Source organism: Nothobranchius furzeri, chromosome 6 (assembly GCF_043380555.1).
Source record: "Nothobranchius furzeri strain GRZ-AD chromosome 6, NfurGRZ-RIMD1, whole genome shotgun sequence".
In the NCBI taxonomy this organism is placed as follows: Eukaryota; Metazoa; Chordata; class Actinopteri; order Cyprinodontiformes; family Nothobranchiidae; genus Nothobranchius; species Nothobranchius furzeri.
Window position 1 is genome coordinate 54,373,311 of NC_091746.1, and position 26,694 is coordinate 54,400,004.

General features: G+C 41.9%; 2 protein-coding genes across 3 annotated transcripts in view; one reads left to right on the forward strand and one right to left on the reverse strand.

Annotated features, from left to right (window-relative positions):
- Positions 1 to 452: 452 nt before the first annotated feature.
- wbp1 (WW domain binding protein 1) lies at positions 453 to 7,868 on the reverse strand. The gene is made up of 4 exons (XM_070552779.1): positions 7,628 to 7,868; positions 6,737 to 6,839; positions 6,214 to 6,381; positions 453 to 5,333 (listed from the first exon to the last, which is right to left on the reverse strand). The coding sequence occupies exons 1-4, from the start codon at positions 7,688 to 7,690 to the stop codon at positions 4,804 to 4,806; spliced, it is 864 nt and encodes a 287-aa protein (XP_070408880.1). The 5' UTR covers positions 7,691 to 7,868; the 3' UTR covers positions 453 to 4,803.
- Positions 7,869 to 8,166: 298 nt separating this feature from the next.
- The window catches only part of LOC139070480 (ADP-ribosylation factor-like protein 3), a 30,418-nt gene continuing 11,890 nt past the window's right edge, over positions 8,167 to 26,694 (forward strand). Inside the window, exons 1-6 of one of the 2 annotated variants that reach the window (XM_070552781.1) lie at positions 8,167 to 8,267; positions 9,877 to 10,020; positions 11,150 to 11,266; positions 11,360 to 11,410; positions 11,576 to 11,761; positions 13,070 to 13,297. In XM_070552781.1, coding sequence (XP_070408882.1) covers positions 8,265 to 8,267; positions 9,877 to 10,020; positions 11,150 to 11,266; positions 11,360 to 11,410; positions 11,576 to 11,761; positions 13,070 to 13,117 — 549 coding nt within the window. In that variant the 5' untranslated portion in view covers positions 8,167 to 8,264 and the 3' untranslated portion in view covers positions 13,118 to 13,297. Of the gene's footprint in view, positions 8,268 to 9,876; positions 10,021 to 11,149; positions 11,267 to 11,359; positions 11,411 to 11,575; positions 11,762 to 13,069; positions 13,298 to 26,694 lie in introns of those variants that run through there. The other variant, XM_070552780.1, reaches the window with a different exon arrangement.

Below are 26,694 nucleotides of genomic sequence, written 5' to 3' on the forward strand. Positions count from 1 at the left end.
CGGTGTTTACAAGGTAAAACTTTTGTATTTTTTTATTTAGATTGTGTTGCTTTTTTACCCACTTGTCTTAAATGCTGAAATAATTATTTTATCTCTGAAATCATTTACTTTCTCTACATCTTGTGTATTTTTGCATACAAATGCAGGTATTCTTGCATCCAAGGGAGAATTACAAATGTACCCATTTAACCAAAGCTAAACCTCGTGTTCAGACCAACAACCAAACAAGTTGTTTCAGACTTATTTATCTACGGGTGACATCTTTCTATTGTTTATGCCTGAGGCATCTCACATGGCCGCAGTAATCATTCTCTGGCTCAATATCTTCACCTGGTCACAAGTACTGGGACCAGCATTCCCATCTTTGACTTCCAAGTTTTCACACTCAAATATTTTTATTTTATTTTTTAGGAAAGTTAGATTAAGAGTTTCAATAACAAAAAACAAGCCTGTCCAGAGAGCGCCGATGTTTGTTTTATTAAAAAAATACAAACGATGACCCAGATAGCACACAGTAGACTTGTTACCAACAACCAAAGAATTGTTGCGTCATACATTTGACTCATTTTGGATGACCTAAAAGTGATCCGAACAATGTAGACGTTAGTAGATGGCTGCTTCCCTTTCAAATTGGTTTAATCTTGCCCCAAAAACAACAAAACTGTTAATTGTGGTTGGATGGAGATCAATGTTCAAAAAGCCCACTGAAGATGACCAAATGGTTTAATGCAAGCAGACCGTGTTCCATGTTGAGGTCTTTCAGATGTGTAAAACTAACTGAGCTGCATTAACAGATATGAAAGGCAACAGGTAAACGCTCTATAAGGAGACATTAACAGAAGGACGCTGCAGCTGATGTGTGCAGCTAAAATGAAGTGTGGAGAACATCCAAAGATACTAACTGGACCAGACTTCTTCCTTTTAACTTCACAATGCGGTTTCTCTAGAAATCTGGCGTGAGACGCATTAGTGGCTGAAGGAGGCAGACGGGAATGGCTCTTTAACTGAAGCCCCTGGACAAACACAAGCATACACAGACACAACGCCATTGTAGTAGCATAACAAGTATATTTTAACAGATTTCTCATCAATACATAAACACAGACCAGTCAAAGTAGATTACAGTACAGTGCCACGAGTACTGAGTTATATTGCTTGTACTGGTGCTCGTAGACGAATGACAGAGAAGGGTTTGCAGCATTTAACAGTAGGTTTATGTGTTTGCATAGCCTCGTAGAGTGAAGTTTACAGAGATGCGTGATGCTGGTTTAATATCCAAAGACAGGGCGACAACAATCATCAACATCTGCTTTGGCTTTTTGAGAGACGGGAGACAAAAACACGTCATCAACAACCCTGAGAATCTGAGACCAAACTTAACACACACACACAGAAAAGTATGACCCCCGATGACCTGTGGAGCGAGGAAACGCTAAAGGCTTTGGTTCTACATGGGGGTGGGTGTGCACCCCTTTTGTTACAAAGAACTTTCTTGTGGAGTGTTGCAGCCGTCCACATGGAGCAAAACGGGGGGAAAAAGCAAAGACATCTGTCGCATCCACGCGTGTTACATTACTAGGAAAAAAGAAAATTATTAATTAATTTCAATGAGCACATTATTATTAGGAGGTGTGTGTGTGTGTGTGGGGGGGGGGGGGGGGGCATTGCATCACGCACCTCTGCTTGGGTTAACGAAACAAGAAGGCATAGTTAAAGCCCACAAAAAAAAACATGGTCGTATACAATCACCTAGAAGATAAATATGTGCTCCACAGTTACATAAGAAACATCCAAAGTCAGCACATTCACATTTCACAGCTGTGTTCACAAAGTGGATCTGGGCAACTGTGGCTTTAAACAGATGAATCCCTCAGTGAATGGATGAATGTCAACAATTCATGACTGATAGCCCTTTCTGTCGGGGAAACATGTCAGAACCAAGGAGGCGTAGCAAAAGGAAACCCCCCCCCCCCCCCTTTTTTTATATATGTATACAAATAAGGAGAGCTGCACCTTACCAAAGATTACAAAAGTAGGTAAGTCCATTTAGATTCTCCAAACACGAGCCATTTTTTCATGTTTTTGTCCATTTTCCTCGTGCTTTTGGGTCGTTTCACAAACAAAAGAGACGTCAAACACAAACTCGACCCTCCGCTCTTCAACTCCACCAGTGTCACAGCTAGCTAAGACACATGGTACTTTAAATTCAACATCATCACTTCTTAGTTACAAAAAACCCCACTGCAGGAACATACCACGTTTCGATCCAGTGGTTTTAAATAGTTAATACACCACATCCTTTATCGACAAAGCCAGCGTGCGTTCACAGAACCAGATCTACGTTCTACCGAGACAATACAACTCTTCTGCTCCCTAACACAACCATGCTTATAACTACGCTATATCACCATTAGAGAATAAAAAAGAGACAACACTTGACTAATAAGGCAGTATTACATCTGTTTCCAGTAACGACGCAGCTCTAAAATCAAGAAATCTGCTTCAGAGAAATGCACAAGGCAGCTCGAGGTGTAAGTTATTTAAAAAGAATTACTACTCCTGCTAATGGGTGCGCAGTTATGCTGAAGTTGTAACTGCTCCTCTGAAAAGGTCGTCGTCGCGTTGGCATGACTCCATAATCACAACGCTGCTCAGGTGATGCAACAGTCACCATGCAAGCACTGAAAAGTCCCAGCCTCAGACAGGATTTTGTTTCCTTCTGTCTTGACGTGTGTTTTCTTTTTGCTTTTGCACAATGACCCTGTTGTGTCGCTTTGCACAGCAATAACCCACAGAGCCACAACCAAAGCAAACTGCTGCAAGCTGGTGGAAAGAGGAAACACTTTCTTTATGAGATGCACACAGGCTGAAGTTAGATTTGTGCACAAAAATAAATTTTTTACGTGTTTCTTTTTTCAGTCTAATCAGAGCACAGGTTTAATTTCAGCCCAAATTGAAATGTTTGCATTATTTCCCCACTTGTTAGGGAGCTCATGTGAGCTAAGCTACAATCAAAGTGGCCAAACACGCAAGTCAACATCTTGATCGTAAAAATGTGCCTTGTGTGTAGCACGTAAAAACTAACTATATCCTGTACACGTACACACAGAGTACAAATAAATAAGTAAAAAGCAGTGGTACTACTGTCTACTGACAAATCGGCCACGATTCATCTTGGACAGATGCTCACCTGTGTTACTGTCCATCCATCATGCCTGCTCTGGGCTAAACGTATGTGGAACCGCAATAAAAAGAAACATGCAAAGGCTGCAGAACATGCAACTAATCACAACAACTTCTGTGGTTGTGCCAAAAACACCAAATAATCTGCAGAACAAAACTTGCAACCGTCACAACTTGTTAATCCACCGGCCTTCTGCTGCCAGTGGAAAATACTGCTGCAAATCCCTCAGACGAGCGCAACAGAGCCCAGAGGCAGCACCTGCTACTAGGTTACCAGCTTTGTACAACAACAGAGCGAGTCCTACAGTCCCAGCATGACTAAACTCAGTCAAGGTGTTAAAAAAAATCTGATTTTGTCCTGTTTAACGGGCTCCGTAGCGGACGATCAGAACTCAAACACAAACACCCAAATCATGCCTCATGCAAAATATCAGTGCTTTTTAATAGTTGCTCGTTTTAAAAGTGATTTTAACCGGATGCTGCAGCACATTAAGGCTGCAGCATAAAGAAAAACAACCGAACTGTCCTCCCTGAACGGCACGACAGGGCCACCAGCCCCCATCAGGAGATTTGCTGCAACTAATGATGACACCTGTGGCATTAACTAAAGCAGAGCTGCTTATGTAATGAAAAACAAACAAACAAAAAAAAAAGCAACAACATTACATCCTTCAGTATTAATATAAAAACTACATAGTGACTAATCCCCTCAGACACTACACGTTAAATAAAACCCTCAGAGCTGGCACAAGGATTTTTTTAATCCACGTATTTGGTGGTAAAGCATCACTCTGAAGGAACCGCAGTGGAGAACTGGAGTTGGGGAGAATCACCATGACGATAAGCCCTTTTCACGCCATTCTGCTTAGTGACAACAACATGGATCTGAAACACAAGGTGTCACAATGACATCTGAAAAAAAATAAAGGCTGTTTCAGTGTTCGGTTCTCCCCACTTGAGTCCTGCAGCCTTCATGTCCAAGAAAACGCCGGAGGCCATGACATCAGAGATGACATCACCACGCAGCTGTGTGGACTACATCTTCACAGAACGCAGCCGGTGCCTCATGCACCGGGCTTTGGAGAAAATTCCAAGATCAAGAGGAGTCTTTTAAGAAGTTTGTTCTCAACTCAGGACAGGAGAAATGTTGTTGGCGTGCTTTTGAATGACTGGAGGCTAAAGCGTCAGTCGGAAATGTTCTGACCGGTGAGAGCGGCGGGACAGAAAAAAAGATACGTGGTGGTGGTGATGCTGGAGGCGGCGAGAAAGAAAACAAAAACTACAGTGGGCTCTGGTTTCAGTCACAAACAGCTGCTGTCATCTTGCTACCTGATGATGTCATCACGCTTCACACTCAGTAAAGACACAGCAACATGTCTGCTGGTCCCCCTACTGAGAAAAGGTTAGAGGGGCAAGAAAAGCCAGGAGTTAGGCCACGCATCGTTACTTAGCCTGTCCTAAACAGAAGCCATAATAGATTAGCTGTCATCGTCTCTTACGTCATGTCTATGTGTTAGTTCAGAGAATTAAAGCACAGACAGTTGCCATGGCGACGATGATAGCAACAGTTTACATCCTGTGTGAAGCAGGAAGCTGCTCTGGTTTGCTGGTGGTTGTGGATCACACTATGTTGTCTCCAGTGCTGGTGTTCTGCTCTGAGGTGCTCTCCTTCTGTCTGAAGGCCTCCTGTTGGTGCCCAGAGCAGCAGTCCCTGCCGGCGATGACATCGCACACCCGCTTCTCCTCATCGATTTCCTCCTCCGGCCCAGAGCCTTCATCTACGTCCAGCTGGCAAACGCACACCTCGATCCCTGAGTCGCCGGTCACATGCCGACGTCGAGTGATGAGTTCTTCGTCCTCCTCAGCATCGGCCGCCAACAGCAGGACATCTACGTTTTCCTCCTCCTGACGCCTTCCTTGGACCAAGACCGACGCCACCTCCTGGTGCGGCGACGATCCCGAGGCCTGACAGTCTGCACTCGGCTCTGCCTCGGGCAGGATTTGTGGCACAGGGGCAGAGATGGGCTGGTTTGATTGTGGAGAGATTGCCGGCGTTGACTCAGGGGGATTTTCAGAGTAAGGAGGAGGTGGTGTTGGGGGGTGGCCTACAACCTCTTCATAGTCAGGAAGCTTGCAGTCATTCCAAAACCCTGCAGATCAGAACATGGAAAAGCTTGATTACTGGGGTAAAAAAGCCCAAAATAAATCATTTTAAAACTCCTGCTAACTGAAGATATTTAAGTTTAAATCATTTATGGTTTCATAACATTCTGGGGAACGTGAAATTAACTCAGAATAACTTAGAATTTAAAATGACAACAGAACTAAAATCGCCATAATTTCTGTACTTTCTGATGCCAAAAACAAAAAATAACCTAATCGCATGATTTGATGAACAGAGATGACTTCATTCCACCCCCCACCCTCCAGCATATGTGGATGTAAGAGTCAACGTCTAAGCACGCGTGCACTGAGGTGTTGTATTCTCATGCTTGACTTAAACTCAAGCATGTGGACTGTGGACTTCAGACTCTTGACTGATGTCCAGCTGGTCCAACTACAGTGTGTGATATTAGTGGACGTGATATCCTGTTCCAGCTGAGGTCCAGAGGGGCCGCTGACATTAGAATGGTGCCTCTGCTGCAGCTTCATGTCCAACACAATCTTAAACATGCAGGTAATTTGCAGCTGAGCATGAAAAGATCAAGGTAATGATCAGTATCTCAAATTCTAAGGTTACGGCTCACCCTGGACATAAATTAATATATAAAAAAATCAGGTGCTTCATTTAACAGAGGAGAACATTGGGTTTCAGTAATGTAGACTGGATCTCAGTGTTGTGGTCCACTGCAAAGGTCCAGTACATAGATGCTTGGTGCAAAAGAACTTTCTTTGAGCTTTTCCTCTTTCCTCAACTGTCTGCTCCATCTCACTACCTTGAGCGAGCAACCATCAGAGGCTTTGAGAGAGGGATTATTGGTAGAAAACCAAAACCAACTAAGTGTGCATGAAACCAGCAAAACTACTCACTCAAATTGAGAGGCGGAGGAGAAATGAAGGAGCTGGAGGCTCCTTGATAGGCCATGAGGCTGATCTCACGTTGTCTCTGCTCCTGCTGCAGACGCATTTTAACTCTCCGGTGTCGATAGGCACAGCAGCAACTGAGCATTATGATTAGAGTCCACACCAACCAGAACCCTGTGGGAGGGAACAGGCTCAGTGTAATCTTATCATCAGTACTGTAGGAAGGTGATCTAAATTCCTTTGGCTGACTCATCAAGGCCCTGATGAGAAGTTACTGTGGTCTGCAGTTGTTCAGCAAATTTAATAAGGATTCACATCAAGCAAACATTAACGGACTTGGAAAAAATTTGATTTTATCATCGTTAACCCCCCTCCTCTCAGTGTGTACACGTTCAATCTGTTAACTACAAGACAGGCTACTTTATCTAGAAGCAAAACAAAGTTGGAATAAATACAATAAATAAAGGGTCAAAGGGGAGATTAAAAATAACTGTATTAAATGTTTATTGGTGGAAAAAAACATACTTACACCAGAGTTCATAGTAGTAAGTGCAGCACTCAGTCTCTCCACAGCAATAGCCCATCTCACAGCGGTACTGTTCATTATTTACTCCAAAACAGAACTCCTTCCCCTTAAACACACACAAGAGGCCCACAGTCAACATTCAGTCACACAAGTAAACTAAAAAAGACAGCAAGCTTTTCAGTGTCATCTCAATGTCACTCATTACATCTACACATGTATTTCACTTATATGGGGTTCCCCATTCAATATACAGGAAACAACCTTAAATTAAATAACCAAATGTGAGAACAGTTGGTTTGATAACTGAATTATGTAAGTACTAATACGTTTTAAAGCTAAAATAAAATAATAATTATTGATTTTAAAGGTTATTGTTTAGGAGGAAATGTGTCTAAAGGAATTCCTCTACTAGTTAATTAAAAAAATAACTACTTAACAGTTTAGCCTACATTACCGGGGCTTAAACTGAGATTAAATTGTTAAAACGACATTTTAAAGTGAAGTGAAGCTGGAAAGTTTAGTGAAAATGCTAAGCTAAGCTTCGTTCAGCTCACTTCAACAGCTATGACTAAATACGTCGATTCGCCGGGTACCAGTTAGCAGCGGCTAACGGTAATGTTTACAGCTTTGATGTGAAGTGTCTAAAAAATATGCTAAAATAAAACCACTACGCTGCTTTATTCAGTCCACAGAATCTGCATTTGGTAAAACTGTTGAGAAATGAAAGAAAACTTTTGTTAACTGACGTCATTCACAGTAAACAGCAGCGAACCGTGCCCATTTTTCTTTGTGGAGGAGACAAAAAGAATCGATAGGAAGGCCTTCACCGAGCCTAGAAGCAGTGGACTCGGCTGAGAGCCTGCGCCGACCGAGGTAGCTGAAGCGCGGGCTTACCTGCACCAGACAGGTCCCAGTACACAGAAGCCCTACAATGGATCCCAGTGCTTTCTGCGGCATCTTTCTGGGTTTTCGGCCGTATACACGACAGGAACCATATAGCAGTTGTTCGACTCGTTGCGGTAGAAGAGGAGAACTGAATCTAGTTACGGTTCACTCCGTCATGTTTTTGTTGTTTGACCGAGAGAGAAACACTCCTCCAGAACAAATAAATCTGGGACGGCGATTAGACGGTAGGGGGCGCCGTGTGCGCGTGTTAAAACAATAAAAACAAGGTTTTTACTGCCGTTTTTACTACTTATTATTACGCTTATGTTATTTCACGTGAAAGACTAGAAATTGTTTGATTCCCATTTACGTACAATGTGTTACACATGATGGTTACACATCAACTAATTAAAAATAAAGCATATAGAAGAAGATATAAAAACGTTTTTTTCTTTTTTTAAATATGTACATTAAAGACATTTTTCACTTTGTGATTTATGTTTTATTTATTTTATTAATATTCCTTTCCGGACATCTTCAAGCTGGTTGTTTACGCTCACGTCTCGGTTTCCTTGGCAACAGAAACAACTGCTGATGGTAATCTACTCACCGTGAGCACCGGCCGCTGGAACACCCGTGGGAAAACATGGTGAGTTGTTTGGATTCACAGTAACAGAACATTAAATGTAATCACATATATTTATATTTATGAAATATGGTTGTTTCTAATGGGAACTCAGGTCGTTTTGATCAGATTTATTCACAGGCTAGTTTAGCTAACTGGCTAGACAGGTTGAACTTACCCGTTAGCCTGATGCAACAGTCATCATAAAGGTAAACGTTTTACTTTTGCAATGCTTTGATTTTGTTTATCTACTTTATTTAATGTGTCTAGTTTGTTAACTTTATTCCCAAATGAAAACACTATTTGTCTAACCTCCAACATCAAAAGCAAATAGATGAAAACTAAATGTTGCCAGTTGGTAAAATAAGTTTAAATGATAATAGATTTAATAGAGTTAATAAGGGGGGACAAAATGTTACAAAATGTTACAGATGTGCCTAAGAATAAACTTCTAAAAAGGGCCTATTCTGTTGTGGTAAATTGGTGTTTTTGTGTCAACAGATGTATAAAACGAGTCTCTTACAACAGAGTCAGACTATTATGTAATATATTTTGAATATGGGGTTATAGAAGTTTTTCTTCAAACATTTGATTCTTCACTCATTTGCGATTTAGTTTCTGAATCTGGTCGTGATAACATATTGTGCTGTGGGATGATGGAAAATGTGGTAATCGGATGAGAAAAAAGAAAAAGTCTACATTAGAGGCTCAAAACAAAACCTGAGAGGTGCAACATCCCTCATCTGATCGTATATGTCTGGGTTTTAAATTATATTGTATGTGTTTATGTGTTAAATGTTGTCTGTGTTGAATTTAAAACGTCAAATTTAACTAAGGAAATGAAATCAATGGTGTTTTTTGACAGACTGTGAGTAAAAAGGTGCCTAATGATTGACTGAAAACTTCAACACAACACTGATTCATCTGTTGGACACTTTCTGTGTCTTCGTGATTTTAAGCTAAACAGCTTAACAAAGAGAGACAATTATTTTTTTAAACATGCTAATAAAACGCAGAGATTTTTGCTCACTTACTGATTTATTACTAAAAATATTTTAAATGCAATATCCCTTTAAAGGCCAGGCAAACTACTAGTAGAGAATATTTTAGTCCATCTTATTGAAGCTTGCATTAAACCTCATTTTAAAACAGCAAAATATAACAAGTGAATGTTTAAATATATGTTTTATTTAGTATTATATCATCTCACATTATATCATGTCCTTTATTGATCCAATAAGTAAAAAATGCAAAAGAAAAAGAAAATGTTTCATTGCTTTTTTTCTTGAAGGGATATAAAGAAGCGAGAGATGTCTGGAGACTTTTGCACGGTGCTGCAGCTTGAGCTAAAACCCTCTGCTGCCTTCTGGACACCAGCCGCTCTGCTCGCTGTACAGATGCCTAATCTCGCCTCTCCGCAGAGCTTCTCTGACCTGATTCATTTATAGATGACTACAAGCTAACAGCTAAATCCTTGTGCTCTAGACTATTCTGTTGGCTGACTGATTCTGGTTTCTCCTGGATGGCCTCTGAGCTTTTTGAACCTGATACAGCTTCACGACCCTACATGCAGGCTTTGTTGTGTTATCCCATCTTATTCACTCTTTTTGCCTTTAATGTGATCCTCCTGCAGGGCCTTTTGTCGATTCTTCGGAACCTGAGGCAGTCGCCAGAACAACAGGCGCACTTACTATTGTTAGGACTGGACAACAGTGGGAAGACCACTCTGCTGAAGCAGCTAGCATCAGAAGATATCAGCCACATCGTCCCCACACAAGTACACGTCTATACACACACACAAACATAATAGACTGTGGAAATCAAATTCTTCCATTGCTACACTGTAAAATCTGATTAGTTCACAATCACCTTGCCTGGAAAAAAGTGTGCAAACCTATTGCTCTTAAACATACGACATCTTAGAGATTTACAGTGAAATAATCGCAAACAGTGTAATGTCTCAATCATGTTGGAAGAAAGGTTAGATTAAAACACATTTCCTTCTCAGCCAGCAGGGGGGTGTCAGTTTGTCTTCTTTCAAAATGGCCAAACGTGGTCTTTGTTTACCATCTGTGAGCCTGTGGGGTTGCTAGGTTGGCACTGCAGCTCCAGCATTTGTAATTCGACACTGGCTGACAAAAAGGCAGCAGCGTTCTGTAAAGAACCTAAGCCAGTAGCAGGAGCGACCCAGAAGTTGTACCCCTAAGAAGCTACATGCCTTTTTGTTTTACTCTAATTTCTAATAACGTAGTTGAGCTAGCAATGCTAATAGTGAATTTAAAACAAATAATTGTTTCTAAAAATTTCTCTAGCTACTTTTTCAATTATCACCCACTCAACACAGTAAAATGTATTTATCTACTTATCAACTTACTATGTGACTCGTCTTAACTTGACATCTCAAATCTTCTGGTGCTGATTCATAGCTGGCAACAGGCACAAAACTCACAGAACGGCAGTGAGAAAGTCACTCGCGTGTTTTGAAAATGGGCTGCAGTACCACATTTGACCACAGGATGTCATTCTTACAAAATGCACCTTTAAACTGATAAGTACACAGGAGTAGGTAATTGTGTGTTGGAGCTATTGTCTACAAATACACTCTAACTAAGACAAACCAGTACATGGTACTTGGAAATTTGCTTCCTGAAGTTGTATTTCTGAGTTGTTGACGGTAAACAGTAACCACATTTCTATGAACACTGAACTGTTTTTTCTCAGTCAAAATAAGTTGCATTTAAGTGCATTTTTCTTTGTACGCATTGCATAATTACACATCCGGTTTACTTATTATTCTAAGTGTATTCTTTATTTTCTATCCAAACAAACATCAAGTTGTGCTTCAGTTCACCTCCTTAACGAGTGGCCAAACTTCCCATCAGGCATCTCTGTTTTATTTTTAACAGGGATTTAACATAAAGTGTGTGCAGACTTCAGGATTCAAGTTAAATGTTTGGGACATCGGTGGGCAGCGCAGTGTTCGTCCATTCTGGAGGCACTACCTTGATAACATAGATGTGCTGGTAGGTTCAGTTTGATGTTCTTAAGCAGCTTTTTAAAACAAAAAATGTTTACCTTTGATGTTTTAGTCATCTCAATTTCTGGATTGTTTGCAGATCTACGTGATTGACTGTTCAGACAGGACCAGATTTCAAGAAACAATTTCGGTGGGTAATACAGTAGTTTTTTTCTCTTGCAGCAGTAAGAAAAAAGGAAATCTACATTTAGAAAGTATTGCTGATGATCAGACTTTACCGTGATGAGTCCAGAAGCAGGGACAACTCAAAGGCGCCACTTTTCTTAACCAGTGTGACTCTCATTTTTTCTTCTAGGAGCTCACTAAGTTACTGGAAGAGGACAAGCTTGCTACCGTGCCACTGCTCATCTTTGCCAACAAGCAGGACCTGACGACGGCCATTTCTGCGTCGGAGCTAGTAGAGAGTCTCAACCTGCACACTGTCCGGGACCGTATGTGGCAGGTGCAGGCCTGCTCGGCGCTCACTGCCGAGGGATTGCAGGTAAACACAGCGCACACATTCTGCAAACGTTGCAAAGTGTCAAACACAAGCACTGCTGTAGAGGAAACTTCTATGTTATTCATATACAGGAGCGGTTCTAGGGGTGGGTGGTGGGGTCCAGAGGGTGCCAGCGTGTCTCCCCACATGGCCCCTGGCTGAGGGTAGAGCCAAAGTCAAATAACTACAGTTTTTGTGATAATTTAGTCTAATGCCAGATGTGGAACCAAAGCATGTGAATTAATTTATTTGAAAATTTAAAGAGATGTTTAGACAAATATTTTCATGTCACTGAGATAAACAAATCATTTTTTGAAAGATAGTTATATTTTGAAATGAACTGAAAAGCTGTTTGTAACTGAATAATTAAGGGCATGTTTATAGGGTTTTCTTCCAGTGTGGCTGGACCCCCCCCCCCCCCCCTAGTCTAGAACCTCCACCGATCGTATGTATTTAGTCACAGTAAAATTAACTTACTAGAAAGCTTTTGAGAATTTCTGGAGTGATTTTCCTTCATTGGAGTTAACTTCAGTATTTTCAAATGTCACAAACTGTAACAGCAAACCTGTAGAGCCTAATTTATACTTCTCCACCTGCGTCGGGGATTGGGACGGACACACACACCGCCATTATGCGTCGACGCAAGAGCCTTCCAATGGGCTCGCAGACATTGACGGAGACATGCCCAAACGTTTAACTATCTGTCGAGACGGAGATCGCAGGCATGTGATTGGCCAGGACACTGCATCCTGTAAATTTGTCAACAGCACCGTCTTTGCTGCATCAAATAATAAAACACGCTGACACGGAACAGATTGAAGAACTCATCACAGGAAAGTATGAAAATATGAACTTATTCACCCTTGACTGAAGGAGGACAAAGATATGCAGCAAGCTTCTTATTTGTGGATTAAATAGATGAGAAATGTGAGTTTAGTGGTGCCGAGCGCATGAAGAGGTGGAGACAAATTTGTCCGTGGTAAAAAGTCTCTGAAATACATTAAAACAATGTAAACACAGTAGTTTATACACTATCATGGACCGGATACGTGACCGTAATGGTAGCAGGATACCTCATAATGGCGCTACGTCCTCTGTTGTCCTGGCGGCCTACGACACCTCTCCCCCCCCCCCCCCCCCCCCCCAGCTGACGGATAAGTCTGAGAGCAAAACTTCTCTGTCAGCACGTGTGCGTCTCTCCCTGATGGTATAAATTAGGCTTAACCCACCCTATCAGTTCCACTAGTCTCATCAGTTTGGCTTCCACATATAAGAACTCATCCTTTTCTTTTATCCTCTTTTGTTTTACAGGATGGTATTGATTGGATTTGCAAACATGTCACTTTTAAGAAGAAATAATTTAGGAGCCACTGACATTGCAGCTGCACTTTAAATTTGATTCATGCAGGGATTTATGCTTTTTATAAAGAAGCAACAGAATGTTTTGTTTTGTGACAAGATTTTGTTTGTCATTTTATTTGTATTTGGTGGTTTGAAAAAAATTCAAATGCATTAAATGTTCATATGCAAACAACTGGATTTGACTTATGTGTGTTAAAAGGCTGTGAAGGGCTAAACTAGAGGGTGTTGTAGTCCTGTGAATCTCACAAGTGACCACTGGGAGGCGACATAGCGCTATGTTGTCAGCATCATTTCTAATTATCGCATCCTTTTGTTTTCCCATCAGTTATATGCTCTTTGCCATGTTAATGTTTTCATGACAATGACACTATTCCTCTAGCACTCAACTCTAGTCTTTATAAGCGACTCCCATTATCTCACTCACACCTTTTACACCTGTGGCGGTCTGATTTGCCACAGAAAACTAAAAATCAGGTGCAAAGTGACCACAAACACATTTCTGCTCACGCACTCAAGAAACAAGCCTCAACACACCTTTGTTGCATACGCGATAAATCGCACAGAAATACCTTGGCCCATTCAATTACTCAAATTCTCACCTTGTTCACCGTGATTTACCACAAGGCGACAGCGTACTCTGTCGGTTTCTCTCCCTTACGTCTTTCGCAGCACATTTGCCACAAACCCCACTAATCTGAGCTGGATGAGTGCTCCACTGTGGTCCTATAGGGCATTTACATACAAACCTTTTCCAGGCCTAATAGCTCTCCAATACAATTTGCATTTATATAGCCCCCTTCATACCAACATGATTTGGCACCTTTGCCCATGATAAAAATAAACCTCCTCTTTTGGCCTTGAGTTACTGCCCCGCTGCTGCTGCTGCTGCGTGTGCATTTGCGAGTCCCTCTTCATATGTAAGGTTGGCTGATTTTAATATGTTAGAGCTGCTTGGTCCTCTGATGGAGACGGGAACAAGTGCATAACCCCTCAGAACGGGCCTCATAATGATTCAGCCATCGGTGAGGGTTTCGGACTCGTGCTGTGCATGAGTGTTTTCCTTGTAGGTTTTTGTTGATACAGCAGCGTGGGACACCTGACCAGGCCAAAGACTCACCAGGTAAATATTAATCCAGTGATGTTTTTGTTGTACCGACCTTCATTTTCATTGTATATGCAACATCTTTATAATGACCTGTGCGTGGATGCAAAAGATTTATGACGAAAGGCATTTAAACAATAAGCTCTAAAGAATTGCAAGAAAGCACATCAAACATACTCTGGTAAATCTTGTTTTCCTTCCAACAGTAGCTATTGAATCATTATGTAAAAGCTGCAAAGTGCCCCGCAATCTGAAAAGAATCAAATTGGATTTGCCAAATGGAAAAGTAGATTGGAGCAAGTTGTCCTCGTTACCTCTGGCTCCATCATCGGAGAGGCAGTCAGGCCTGCAAAAGGCCATAAATCATGGGACTTTCCCAGCCACTCAGGCCAACACACCATCCTCCCACGCAGGGGAAACAAGGGCAGAGAGGCTGATTGACTCACAGGGCCGGGGGAGGGGGGGGGGGGGCGTGGTACAGAGACTTTACTAAATGGGTTTAATTCTGATTGACGTCAGGTTTTTATATTTATGCTACACACCACAAAAGTGTTAAACAAATGAAGTAAGTGAGACTAAACTTTATACTAAGTGTGCAGATATTTCCATTATTTTATTATTTACATGTGAAAGTCAAATATACACGAGACACTTAGAATCTGTATTTTAATCTGTTTAAGTTGTTAAGCATGCTTCCTCCCCAAATTAATTTAGAGGTTCAAAGTCGAATAAATTAAGAATAAATGTCAAATTTCTCTCATGAGGGTTTTATTTATTTATTTATTTTTTAATTTTTTTTTTTTTTTTTTTTTTTTTGCTGAACAAATTTAAGGTTCTTAGTGTTCTAGGGTGTTGGAGAAACCTCAATATATCAAAGCCTTAATAAAGTGAGATGATGATTATTTAATTAATCTACAACATTTTAATATTGCTTACAAATTTATTTCAGTAATGAAAGCTCAGCTAAAGTAAAAAGCAAAACATTAATAACCTTTTGGTTAAAATAAACATCTTTTGGATCATACATTCTTTAGAAGTTTAAAGGAGAACTTATTAACTATTTAACATTTTGCACCTATTTGATAGAATGTCGTATAAGTCCTTACTCTGGTTAATAAATCATTTTTATTGCAGGTATTATCTGTTACCAATGATTTCTGCACCGTTCAGTACATTCAGTCCATCAAGCAAAACCATGTAATAAATTTTACCAATCATCCTCCAAATCGCTCCACAGGAACATATTTCACATTAATCTGCATAATTTTAAAGAACGTTTTCCATGCATTTATTAGACAGAATGTGTTTTTTTACTCTTTGTCATCAAACATGTGGAAAATAAAATAAAATAAACTGCAAAATTAACTTAAAATTACAAAATGACTTTCTAATGCAAATTTAAACTCAATTAAAGCCACAAATTCCTTGCTGTTGGTTCATAAATCATATTAAATATTGACATCATTTCAGATTAAATGCAGAATCCTGCTTTTATCTATTGAATGAATGCATGAATGTGATTATCAGCATCTTTAAAAGATTACTTCTTGTAGATTGGTGTTTGTTCCAAGAACAAAAAAAAATGCTCTTATTGAGATTTTCTCCCAGAGTTTTGAATGAAATGAGTATGCTGCAAATGAGTTTAATACATAAGCAGCATCTTCCTGGAAAACCTTTAGCCTCTTGCCTCCTCCAGCTGAATTTAATCCAATAGAAAAGAAGTAAACTCATGATGGATCACTCAGGCGTGTCCTTACACCGATAGCCTCACACCATCCTTCCTCCAGTGGTGAAACAGCCGGTGACATTTGTTTTTCTCCCTTCAAACACAACACATCCCTGTAGCAGCAGTCACAGCCTCATTCCCAGGCTGATTCTTTATGATTTAGTAGATTAGAGCTGAGTCTGGATGATAAAGCAAACAGCACATTCCTCCCATAGCTTCTTTGATGTGTGTGTGGCTCCTTCTTACTTCTACGAGTCCCCCCGTGCTATAATCAAACTGCAGAGTCATAAACAGCAAGGGGTGGAGACTATAAAAATTTATCTGGACTTGCATGAAGAGGGGGGGGGGGGGGGGGGGCAGAAGTTCACACCTCAGAGCGGGTCAGCTTGGGGTCGGCCTTGAGGTCGTACAGGGAGGGGGTGTGCAGCTCATGTTTGTTGTCCGTGAGACAGAAAGCAGAGTACAGGTTGTGTGAGGATAAACCGAGGGGACATCTTTACCTACTGTATGTCTCCATACTGGTGTCCTGCATCAGGACATTCATGGGTGGACAGATGGACAGAACACATGTATCGTTTAGCCATGTTAGTTTAAAAAATTGTGTATTACCAAAAAGTGGAGTAAAATTCCCTTAAATAAAAAAAAGTCTGTGCATACTTTCATCTCACAATGAGGTGCGTTATATTTTGCATTCAAGAGTATTTAAATGGGGTTTTTCTGCTGCTCCACGATGATTCTTACAAGCGGATCCTGTATGCACTGTAAAAGATGAAATGTTGAATTTAAATAACCAATTTATGTCAACAGCATCCACTAAACCCAGTTGCATGAAAGTAAACAGTAATATATATTTTATGTCATGTTAAATATAAATTATTCTTTACATTTAAAGGAGTGTTTCACTCATTTAATCAATACATTTACAGTGGTCTCTGGTGGGAATGAATGCCTTGTAAGTCGTTCTTGGGGGGAAAAATAAACAGACACATCATTTCCAGGAACTAGTAGTGACCCACATCACAACTGAGCTTCAGACAGGTTTTGAAGTCTTATTTCCTGATATTTGGACATCCCATCTCAGATTGGATAGCAGCAATGCTACTCTACCACTGACTTGCAACGTGGATGTTTTAGCTCCACAAATAACACAAGCCTGGAGGAGCTTCTGCCGTGTGGTGAAGTTGCTAATGCTAATGGTTAGCTTATAGTAGTCGAGTCATTCTCTGCTGTTTCCTGGACGCTAAACAAAGACAGCCTTCCCTAATGTAAGTCAAGATGGGTGAGTTAGTGAAAGTTACATAACAGTGTGACGTAGATCTACAGGCTTTTCTAATCCTAGAGTTTCACCGTCTATTTTCCATCAGAAGTGAATGCAAGAGATAGGTGTAGGAGACTATTTTCATGTTCCACCTGCATGAAAAACCTCATAATGACTGATTATAATCAAAATAAACATTAAAAGATGGGTTTCAGTGTTCCTTTAAAGATTTAGATTTAATGGAACCAGTCAAGATAACATGGTTACATAAATTCAACATTTCTTTTTTTTTTACAGTGTGTTCATTTTCCTGCAAATTAATACACAAGTGGAAGGTAAGTAAAAGCTATGAATCAATAACTGACAGACTGGCGTTTCACTTTCTTCCCAAAGGGGGTTCAAAGGTCATGCTCTTGACCTCTGGCTGACCCTGTCACTGAGAGGAAACAACACTTTCCTCACTCACAAACCTCCCTAAATTAACTGATTGATCTCATGAGACTACAAATCTTCTCGCAATTGTCTCTCTCCTGTTCCTCTGCAATATTCATAATTTGAGTCTTTATCACCACACACAAACACACACACACACACACACACACACACTGCCCAGCCTCATCTGTCATTACAGCGCCTGCTGACAGCTCCCCTGACATGCTTGGATTTTTACGTTTGACTCAATCCGGGGGCTTACTTTACTGTAACCGATTCGATATTTCTCAAATGAGCTGGCCGATCTACATACACGCTCGCCACCGTGGATGGATGGGATGATCTATGGCACCACTTTAATAGATTTCCCAGGCCTCAGAGCCCATCTGGTGAGGGAAAGGGGGCAAAATCCATGCAATAAAAACACAATTATTCACTTAAATTGCTCGATAATTTTTAGTATTTGTGTGTTTTCTTACAGACCGGAGGACACATTTCTACGTGTGTGGTGATGAGCACTTTAAAGCCTCCAAATTGGGGTTTACAAACCAGTGTAGAACATCAGAACAGCTCCTTGTCTCCTGTTATTAGTTTTCCTGAAGTGAAGACATTTTTTAAGCTAGTAACCCAACAAGCAATGAGATGGGGTAAAAACAGTAACATTTTATGGTTTTAGGTTAAAGTCAAAACTCAGCAGAAGATAATTCTGGTCTGCTTTATTTGTTTTGGTGCATGTGTGTTTTAGCTGGATGGCAAAATGCAAACAGCAGCTATACAACTATGGAGCTAGGATCACGACTAATACATGTAACTTGTATTATGTTTACTGTAACTTTCATCTTCTAGCATGTAATTCTCATTTTTCACAAAACGAGTTACAGATCGAGAATTACATGCAACAAAACAATAGCCTGGCGGCCTCATCCTCTGTTTAATTCTGCACAGAGAAAGAGTCTGGTAACTCACAGGCAGAGAGGCACTTGAGGGGCGGGGCTAGCCAGCTCAAAAATAACCAATCAGAAAAAAGACGGAAATGCCGACTGTACCCCGCGACGCTGTAGTTTTTTAGCTGTAGTCAAAAATGGTGCCTGGCAATGGCGCAAACATCTTTCTTTAGAAGAAAGGCTTTTAGCGCTTCTACTTGTTGTGGTTTTAAAGACGTGTCCAAGTAATTTAGAACAGAGGAAAGAGCCGCAGCGAACTCCTCTTCAGTCGCCATGTTCGACTAACTCGGCGTTATGGTGTGTTACGTACGCTACTCAGCGCTGATTGGCTTGGTTAGAATTCTCACGGGGTGGGGTTATTTGAATAGGAGAGTTCCCAGACTCTTTCTCATTAGAGAAGGAGTCTGGCAGGCCAGGCTAAGAAAAACAACGTTATGACGAGAATTACATGCTGCAAAACAGAAGTTACAGTTACAAAACATGTTCCAAGTTGCATGTATTTATAGCCATTTTTACAAAACAATGCCATCAATTTGCCGTAACACCGAAGCGGCATCAGGGAGACCGGTTGTTTATTAGTGGTCAGACTGGTGGTAATGTTGCACAGTTGTGTCCTTTTCACAAAAAATTACGCGATGGTGGCATAAAGGGGCAATGGGGATGGTCTCTGCACTGTCGCGGACTCCCGCTCCTAAAGGTGTCTGTTCAGATTATCATCTCAGCTGATTCTGTTTACAAAACCAAAACTTACAGACCGTTTTTACTTTAATTTGGAATATAGTTGCCTGCTGGAGCTCGTAAGTAACTCCCTACATGATCATGACTCCTCCCTCTGTTGCGCCAAGGCGCAATCGCTGTTCATAGGACTGATAATTACTTAAATATTACTACCAAGCGAGGCGGAACTAATGTTGCAAAACTGGTGGATCGCCATGCCAGCATGGCACGTTTATAAGACACATCGTTGAGGTAACATCACACTGATTTGCCAGCATGGTGTGTCTTGTAAAAAGGGCTAAAGTCCTGATCCTAGCTTGATATAAAACAACACTTCATAGTAGTCACAAAGCACTTTTAGAGGAAACATCACATTTGAGCAGACGGCTTCTGATGGAGTGTTTAGGATTCTTCACAAGAGTGTCAACATTCACTTTGTCACAGATGTAAAGAGCTACGATGCTAGCATAATTATACCAGTTAGCACAGCCTTGTCTTTTGCAGGGTGTAAATACTGAGGAAAACACATTTCTTCATGCAACTGGTTCAGATGTAGTGATGTTAGTCGGTTTAGTCTCGCTGAAGACATCTAACCAACAAACTAAACAGCTTCGTTTACTCAGAGAAAAATACACAAATGACTTTATTCAAAAGATTCTTTGTCTTTAAATAGAAATAAAGTACATTTATTTGCAGCAGTGAAAAAAATGGTTGTTTTCCCATTGCTGGCTTCATATTATATAAACATAAAACATTTATGCTAAAGTGAGAGATGTGTGTGTGTGTGTGTGTGTGTGTGTGTGTGTGTGTGTGTGTGTGTGTGTGTGTGTGTGTGTGTGTGTGTGTGTAACAGAAGGAGAAATATTGTTTTTATTTTGTTTATACCTCCTTGTCTTTTACGTCCTGCTTCGCAAGCGCCACAGAGGGTAAAACAGAGGGAGAGGAGAGTATTCTCAATTTCCTTCTAAAAAGAAAATTCATTTGCAGTTGCTAATGTAATGTCATCGTTGTGTTTACTGAGCGTGGATGATGTATAGGGGATGTTGCATTGAGTGAGACTGCTTAATGATGCATAGAATTAAGTCTGTGGTTTTCAGCTGAGCTCCCTTCTCTCCCTTTTCTCCCTCCTCCCTCTCCCTCCCTCTCTCTCACACACACACTGACTCCCTTCCTTTTCCCTTCCCTCCCTCCCACCTCTCTTTTCGTTTAATCCCCACCCTCCTCCTCCTGCTCCCCAACACACCAGCCTCTCTTTTTCCCTCTGATGCCGGCTGCCTCGGACTGTTGGCCACACGTTGCTCTGTGTTCTGTTGCCTAACTCCATCAATCACCGTGAACGGAGAGAGGAAAGTGCACGTGTGTGAGGGATGAGGAGAGGTGCAATAAAAAGAATCAGAGATAGATGAAAATGGACAATAAGCACAGACATTTTCAGAAACCTGGAGGGAAGGGATCAAATGAGACCTTTACTACTTAACCATCACGTCCAGATAACTACTGAAAACTGTGTGCATATCTGGATTCAGCCGTGTTATTTCTGGCTCTCAGTGTGCTGGGACCAGGGACAGTAATGATAATGATGATGATGATTATGATGATGCCATTTTAGTGCTTATGCTAACAGTTATTACCTGGATGAGATGAGAAGCTGAGTGGAAGGAGCTGCAGTAAAAGATGATGGAGATCAGATTCAGGGCTCTACTGCCTGTTCTAATTGTAGACTTCACTCTGCTGTTGTTGTTTAAAATTATAAAAGAGTTTGCCTCAAAACAGTTTTTCCTTTCTTTATTTAAATGTGTTCTTTTTTATTTGGAATGATGCTGATTCTTTTATGGGGATCCACCTGACACCAATAACATTGATCAAAATAATTCTGTACAATTCCCATATATCTGAGGAATATGTCTTGGCCTAATTATGGTTAAACATGCTGATAGACTGATGAGTACCCAAACCTAAAGGTGGTGCCATAGACAGATCAGACAAAGAACAGCACAAGTGCAGAAAAAGAAGTATAATTTTGACATTTATGGATGGAAATCTGCTGCTTTCCACATTTTAATTTCAAAAGTACAAAATTGCATTACAGTTTCAACCCTTTTCTTTTATTCCTGGGTTTGGATTGTGAATCTGGAAACTGATAAATTGAGTGGTTTAGTTCTAATGACCCAAAACCAGAATGAAGACAACCACATTCTGAGTTTGAAATGTTCCAGCAGGTTTGTTAACACCTAAACTCTCATTGGATTCAATAATTCATGGTCTGCAGATGCCATACAGAAACCGGACCGCATATTCTATGTATGATGAGGATTTAGTCTGCTGGTGATAAATCAGTGAAGACGGATGAGATGAGATGAGATGATGAGATGAGAGGAAATAGCACTAAATTACATGTCTTCAGATCAGATATCCATCCATCCATCCATTTTCATCTCCTTATCCGGAGTCGGGTCGCGGGGGCAGTAGCCTAAGTCGCGAGATCCAGACTTCTCTCTCCCCAGCCACTTGGGCCAGCTCCTCCGGGGGAATCCCAAGGCGTTCCCTGGCCAGGTGAGAGACATAGTCCCTCCACCGTGTCCTGGGTCTACCTTTAGGTCTCCTCCCAGTTGGATGTGCCCGGAAAACCTCACCAGGGAGGAGTCAAGGAGGCATCCTGACCAGATGCCCGAGCCACCTCAACTGGCTCCTCTCGATGTGGAGGAGCAGCGGGTCTACTCCGAGCCCCTCCCCGATGACCAAGCTTCTCACCCTATCTCTAAGGGAGAGCCCAGCCACTCTGCGAAGAAAACTCATTTTGGTCGCTTGTATCCGCGATCTCGTTCTTTCGGTCACTACCCAAAGCTCATGACCATAGGTGATGGTAGGAATGTAGATCGACCGGTAAATCGAGAGCTTCGCCTTCTGACTCAGCTCTCTCTTCACCACGACAGACTGATACAACTCCCGCATCACTGCAGATGCAGTACCAATCCGCCTATCAATCTCACGCTCCAGTTTTCCCTCACTCGTGAACAAGACTCCGAGATACTTAAACTCCTCCACTTGGGGCAGGACCTCATCCCTGACCCGGAGAAGGCTTTCTACCCTTTTCCGAATCAAGACCATGTTCTCAGATTTAGAGGAGCCCATTCTCATCCCAGCTGCTTCACACTCGGCTGCGAACCGCTCCAGCGAAAGCTGAAAATCACATTCTGATGAAGCCAACAGGACCACATCATCTGCAAAAAGCAGAGACCTGATCCTCAGGCCACCAAAACGGATGCCCTACACAGCTTGGCTGTGCCTAGACATTCTGTCCATAAAGGTTATGAACAGAATCGGTGACAAAGGGCAGCCGTGACGGAGTCCAACTCTCACTGGGAACGAGCCCGACTTACTGCCGACAATGCGAACCAAGCTCTGACACCGGTCATACAGGGACCTAACAGCACGTATCAGAGGGCCTGGTACCCCATACTCCCGGAGTACCCCCCACAGGGCCCCCCGAGGGACGCGGTCAAATGCCTTCTCCAAATCCACAAAACACATTTAGACTGGTTGGGCAAATTCCCACGCACCCTCCAGGATCCCCCTAAGGGTATAGAACTGGTCCAGTGTTCCACGGCCAGGACAAAAACCACATTGCTCCTCCTTAATCTGAGGTTCAACAATCCATTGGAACCACCACCCAGGTCTGCCAGTCCAGTGGGACTACCCCCGATGTCCACGTGATATTGCAGAGCCGCGTCAGCCAACACAGCCCCACAACATCCAGAGCCTTGAGGAACTCCGGGCGGATCTCATCTTGCCACAGAGGAGCTTTTTATCCACCTCAGTGACCTCAGCACCAGAGATTTGAGAGCCCAACTCAAAGTCCTCAGACTCTGCTTCCTCACTGGAAGACGTGTCGGTGGGAGTGAGGAGGTCTTTGAAGTATTCTGCCCACCCATCCACAACGTCCTGAGTGGAGGTCAGCAGCACACCGTCCCCACTATAAATAGTGTTGGTAGTGCACTGCTTTCCCCCCCTGAGGCGCCGGATGGTGGACCAGAATCTCCTCGAAGCCGTACGGAAGTCTTGCTCCATGGTCTAACCTAACTCCTCCCACACCTGGGTTTTTGCCTCGGCGACCACCTAAGCCGCAATCCGCTTGGACTGCCGGCACCCATCAGCTGCCTATGGAGTCCCACAGGCCAAAAACACCCTATAGGACTCTTTCTTCAGCTTGACAGCATCCCTAACCGCCAGTGTCCACCAGCGGGTTCCAGTGGCGGCTCCAGAATTTTTTTTCTGCAGATGCTATGAAGGAGCTAATCTTTTTATTGAGGGTGCTATGAAGGAAGTGGTCATGTGTACCTATTGTTCTCTAAAACACCTTCAACACTAGCAGATACACATGCCTGCACAAAACCTCAACAACACCTGAAACAATCATTAATATACATCTTAAACATATGAACAATCGCTGACTTTTCCATGAAATCATAAACACATACAGCCACACAGAAAACCATCTATAGTGTTGCAAGGTTAGCTAACGTTAGTGTTAGCATTTGCAGCGGCAAACCCTCGACTGCTGCGGCGGTTTAGGGTTGACTCTCTTCATCCAGATCCATAGGTTTTTGTGGGTCTGAGATCACTTCCAAAGATTCATTTGTTTCTGACTGAACCCGTGGAAATGTGGGCAACAAAAACCGATCCATTTTACCACTCTCTACCTTTCACTCGTTCGCAGGTGGAAAATGAGGTCAAAGGTTAACATCAATTTCCTGTTTTGGTTTAAGTTTTTACTATCTATATGATAATTTACTGATTATTTTTGTTTTGTATGTTAAATATTATCACATCCACATGTTAAATTAACCCTTTGATGCATGAATTATGAAATCTTCAACCGCGATTTTTTTAACAATTTTTTTCATTCATCTTTAGGTGTGAATGAAACAAATTTCAACAAACATTTTTTGTTAAAGTTTATAATTTACAAATAATTTATTACATGTCCACCTTGATGGACAGCGTGCATTCTGAGCATGAAATATGTTGGCTTGGCTTACTGAAGTCCAAATGGAGGGGCTCAAATGCAATAAAGTCTTCAACAGCTGTGCTTAATAGCAAAAACAAATAAATAACAATTTTGAGTACCTGTCCACTGTAGTGACCATTATGCATCAAAGGGTTAAAATTAAAGTGTAAAAAAAATTATCTAATATTTACTTGGGGGTGCTATGGGGGTGCAATGACTAATCCAGGGGTAGCTATAGCGCCCCCGCTGGCGCCACCACTGGCGGGTTCGGGGGTTGCCACCATGACAGGCACGGATGATCCTGCAACCACAGCTCTGGTCGGCCACCTCAAAAATGGAGGCATGGAACAGGGTCTATTCAGACTCAATGTCCCCTGCCTCCACGGAACATTTTGGAAGTTCTGTCGGAGGTGGGAATTGATGCTCCTTCTGACAGAAGACTCTGCCAGACGTTCCCAGCAGACCCCTGTGATTTGTTTGGGCCTGCCTGGTCTGACCGGCATCCTCCCCCACCATCCGAGTCAACTCACCACCAGGTAGTAGTCAGTTGACAGCTTCGTCCCTCTCTTCACCCGAGTGTCCAAGACATGCGGCTAAAGATCAGATGAAACAACAACAAAGTCGATCATCAAGTAGCGGCCTAAGGTATCCTGGTGCCAAAAGCACATATGGACACCTTTATGTCTGAACATGGTGTTCATTATGGACAATCCATGACTGGCACAGACGTCCAATAACAAAACACCACTCGAATTCAGATCGGGGGTGCGTTCCTCCCAACCACCAGGCGCGCAGATAGGGTGGGGGACGGGGGGGACGGGGGGTCTGTCCCCCCAGATTCAGATCGACCCTGATCCGTCCCCCGCACTAAGGCCAGACAGAAAACAAAATCGGAGGTTAAGCTCTTGAAGCTCCTTTTTCCAATTACACTGAATGCAGCATGACGTAAACAAACACCGACTCCAGAGGCGCCAAAGTGGTTGCTGCTAGGATGCAGGATGAAGCGAAAAAGGCAAGCAACGATTACTGCGTATTTAAAAAAGACCAACAGTGTAAGTAGGCGGGACCGATCTGTCTGTTTATGCATGTTGGTTCTAGTTTCAGTACATTGTTGTCAGTGTTGGGACTTACTCGTTAAAAGCGCCAAAGCCTCATTGCTGACTTTAACAAGTCTCATCTACAAATATAGTCCCTCATGAAGTTACTACTTTACACCAGAAGATAGTGGAGATGTGGAACCTTCAGGCTGAGCAAAGTTTGGGAGTTTTTAAAGTTTGAAAAACGCCTCCCGCCGAGAGGCTCCCAGTTGGGGAGAGGAAGAGATGCGCGCAGCATGAAGAGTGCAAATATTAGATAAAACATATAATTGCTGGCAGGTCTGGTCTTTGCTGACCGATCACTTTGTCTGGGCATGACTGACTCTGATGATGAAGCAGAATATTGACTCTGATGAAGAAATTCACTCATCCAGCCGGGAAGATTGACGCTGCTGCAGCATCAGACAGCTGGTGCTGCACGAGAGGTGTGTGGAGTTTACAAGCTCCAAACGTTGGGTTTGATGTTGGTTTAACCTTCTCTGGGACGTGATGGATGTAGAAATGATGGTAAAAACATCACTAATGTGACAGATGTATTGACAATGTAAAAAAAAAGCGGAAAAAAGAGGCAGATGCCGATGCGTTGGGTATGGAAGTCAAGTGTGCCACATAATCATAAAAAAGTAAAATATAAAATTTAAAAAGAGATTTATATATTTATATATAAATAAAAACTTTCCAAATATAATGAAAATTTCTAAATAACGTAAAAATATGAAGGAACATCTGTCGGTCAGGCTGAAAGGTTTGGGAACTACTGCTCTAAGTGATAAGTGAATATTGTTTTTTAAATATATTTTATGTGCAGTTTTTTAGGGCTTTTATGTTTTCTGTAAAGATTGGTATGCTGAAAATCATTTAATGTTTTGCATGAAGCATGAGGTTTTGGTTAGTAATTGATTGGAATAATAGCAAATAACTGAATTAAATAGTGGGGCGCCTCTGTCAGTGTGCCCCAGGGCAGCTGTAGCTACATCGTAGCTCATCACCATCAGTGTGGGAATGTGTGTGAATGGATGAATGATACACTGTAGTGTAAAGCGCTTTGGAGTCCTTACTTTGAGAGGCGCTATACAAGTGCGGATCATTTATCATTTATAGTGTTGATCAGGCAGAGCTTTGTTGCATAATGGCTTCATACACGTTTATAAAAGTGCTAGTTTTTACGTAAACTGTTGGACGAAATTACACAAACTGACTGAGCTCTGGTTAAGGTGCTTGCAATAGTGTGTGTGTGTGTGTGTGTGTGTGTGTGTGTGTGTGTGTGTGTGTGTGTGTGTGTGTGTGTGT

What these genes read in the sequence shown, in the direction of transcription:
- wbp1 (XM_070552779.1), bottom strand. Translation starts at nt 7,690, where the DNA reads ATGCCGCAGAAAGCACTGGGATCCATTGTAGGGCTTCTGTGTACTGGG. An exon ending in CTGGGACCTGTCTGGTGCAG is followed by an intron (nt 6,840 to 7,627) that starts GTAAGCCCGCGC and finishes TGTGTGTTTAAG; the next exon opens with GGGAAGGAGTTCTGTTTTGG. An exon ending in TTACTACTATGAACTCTGGT is followed by an intron (nt 6,382 to 6,736) that starts GTAAGTATGTTT and finishes TCCCTCCCACAG; the next exon opens with GGTTCTGGTTGGTGTGGACT.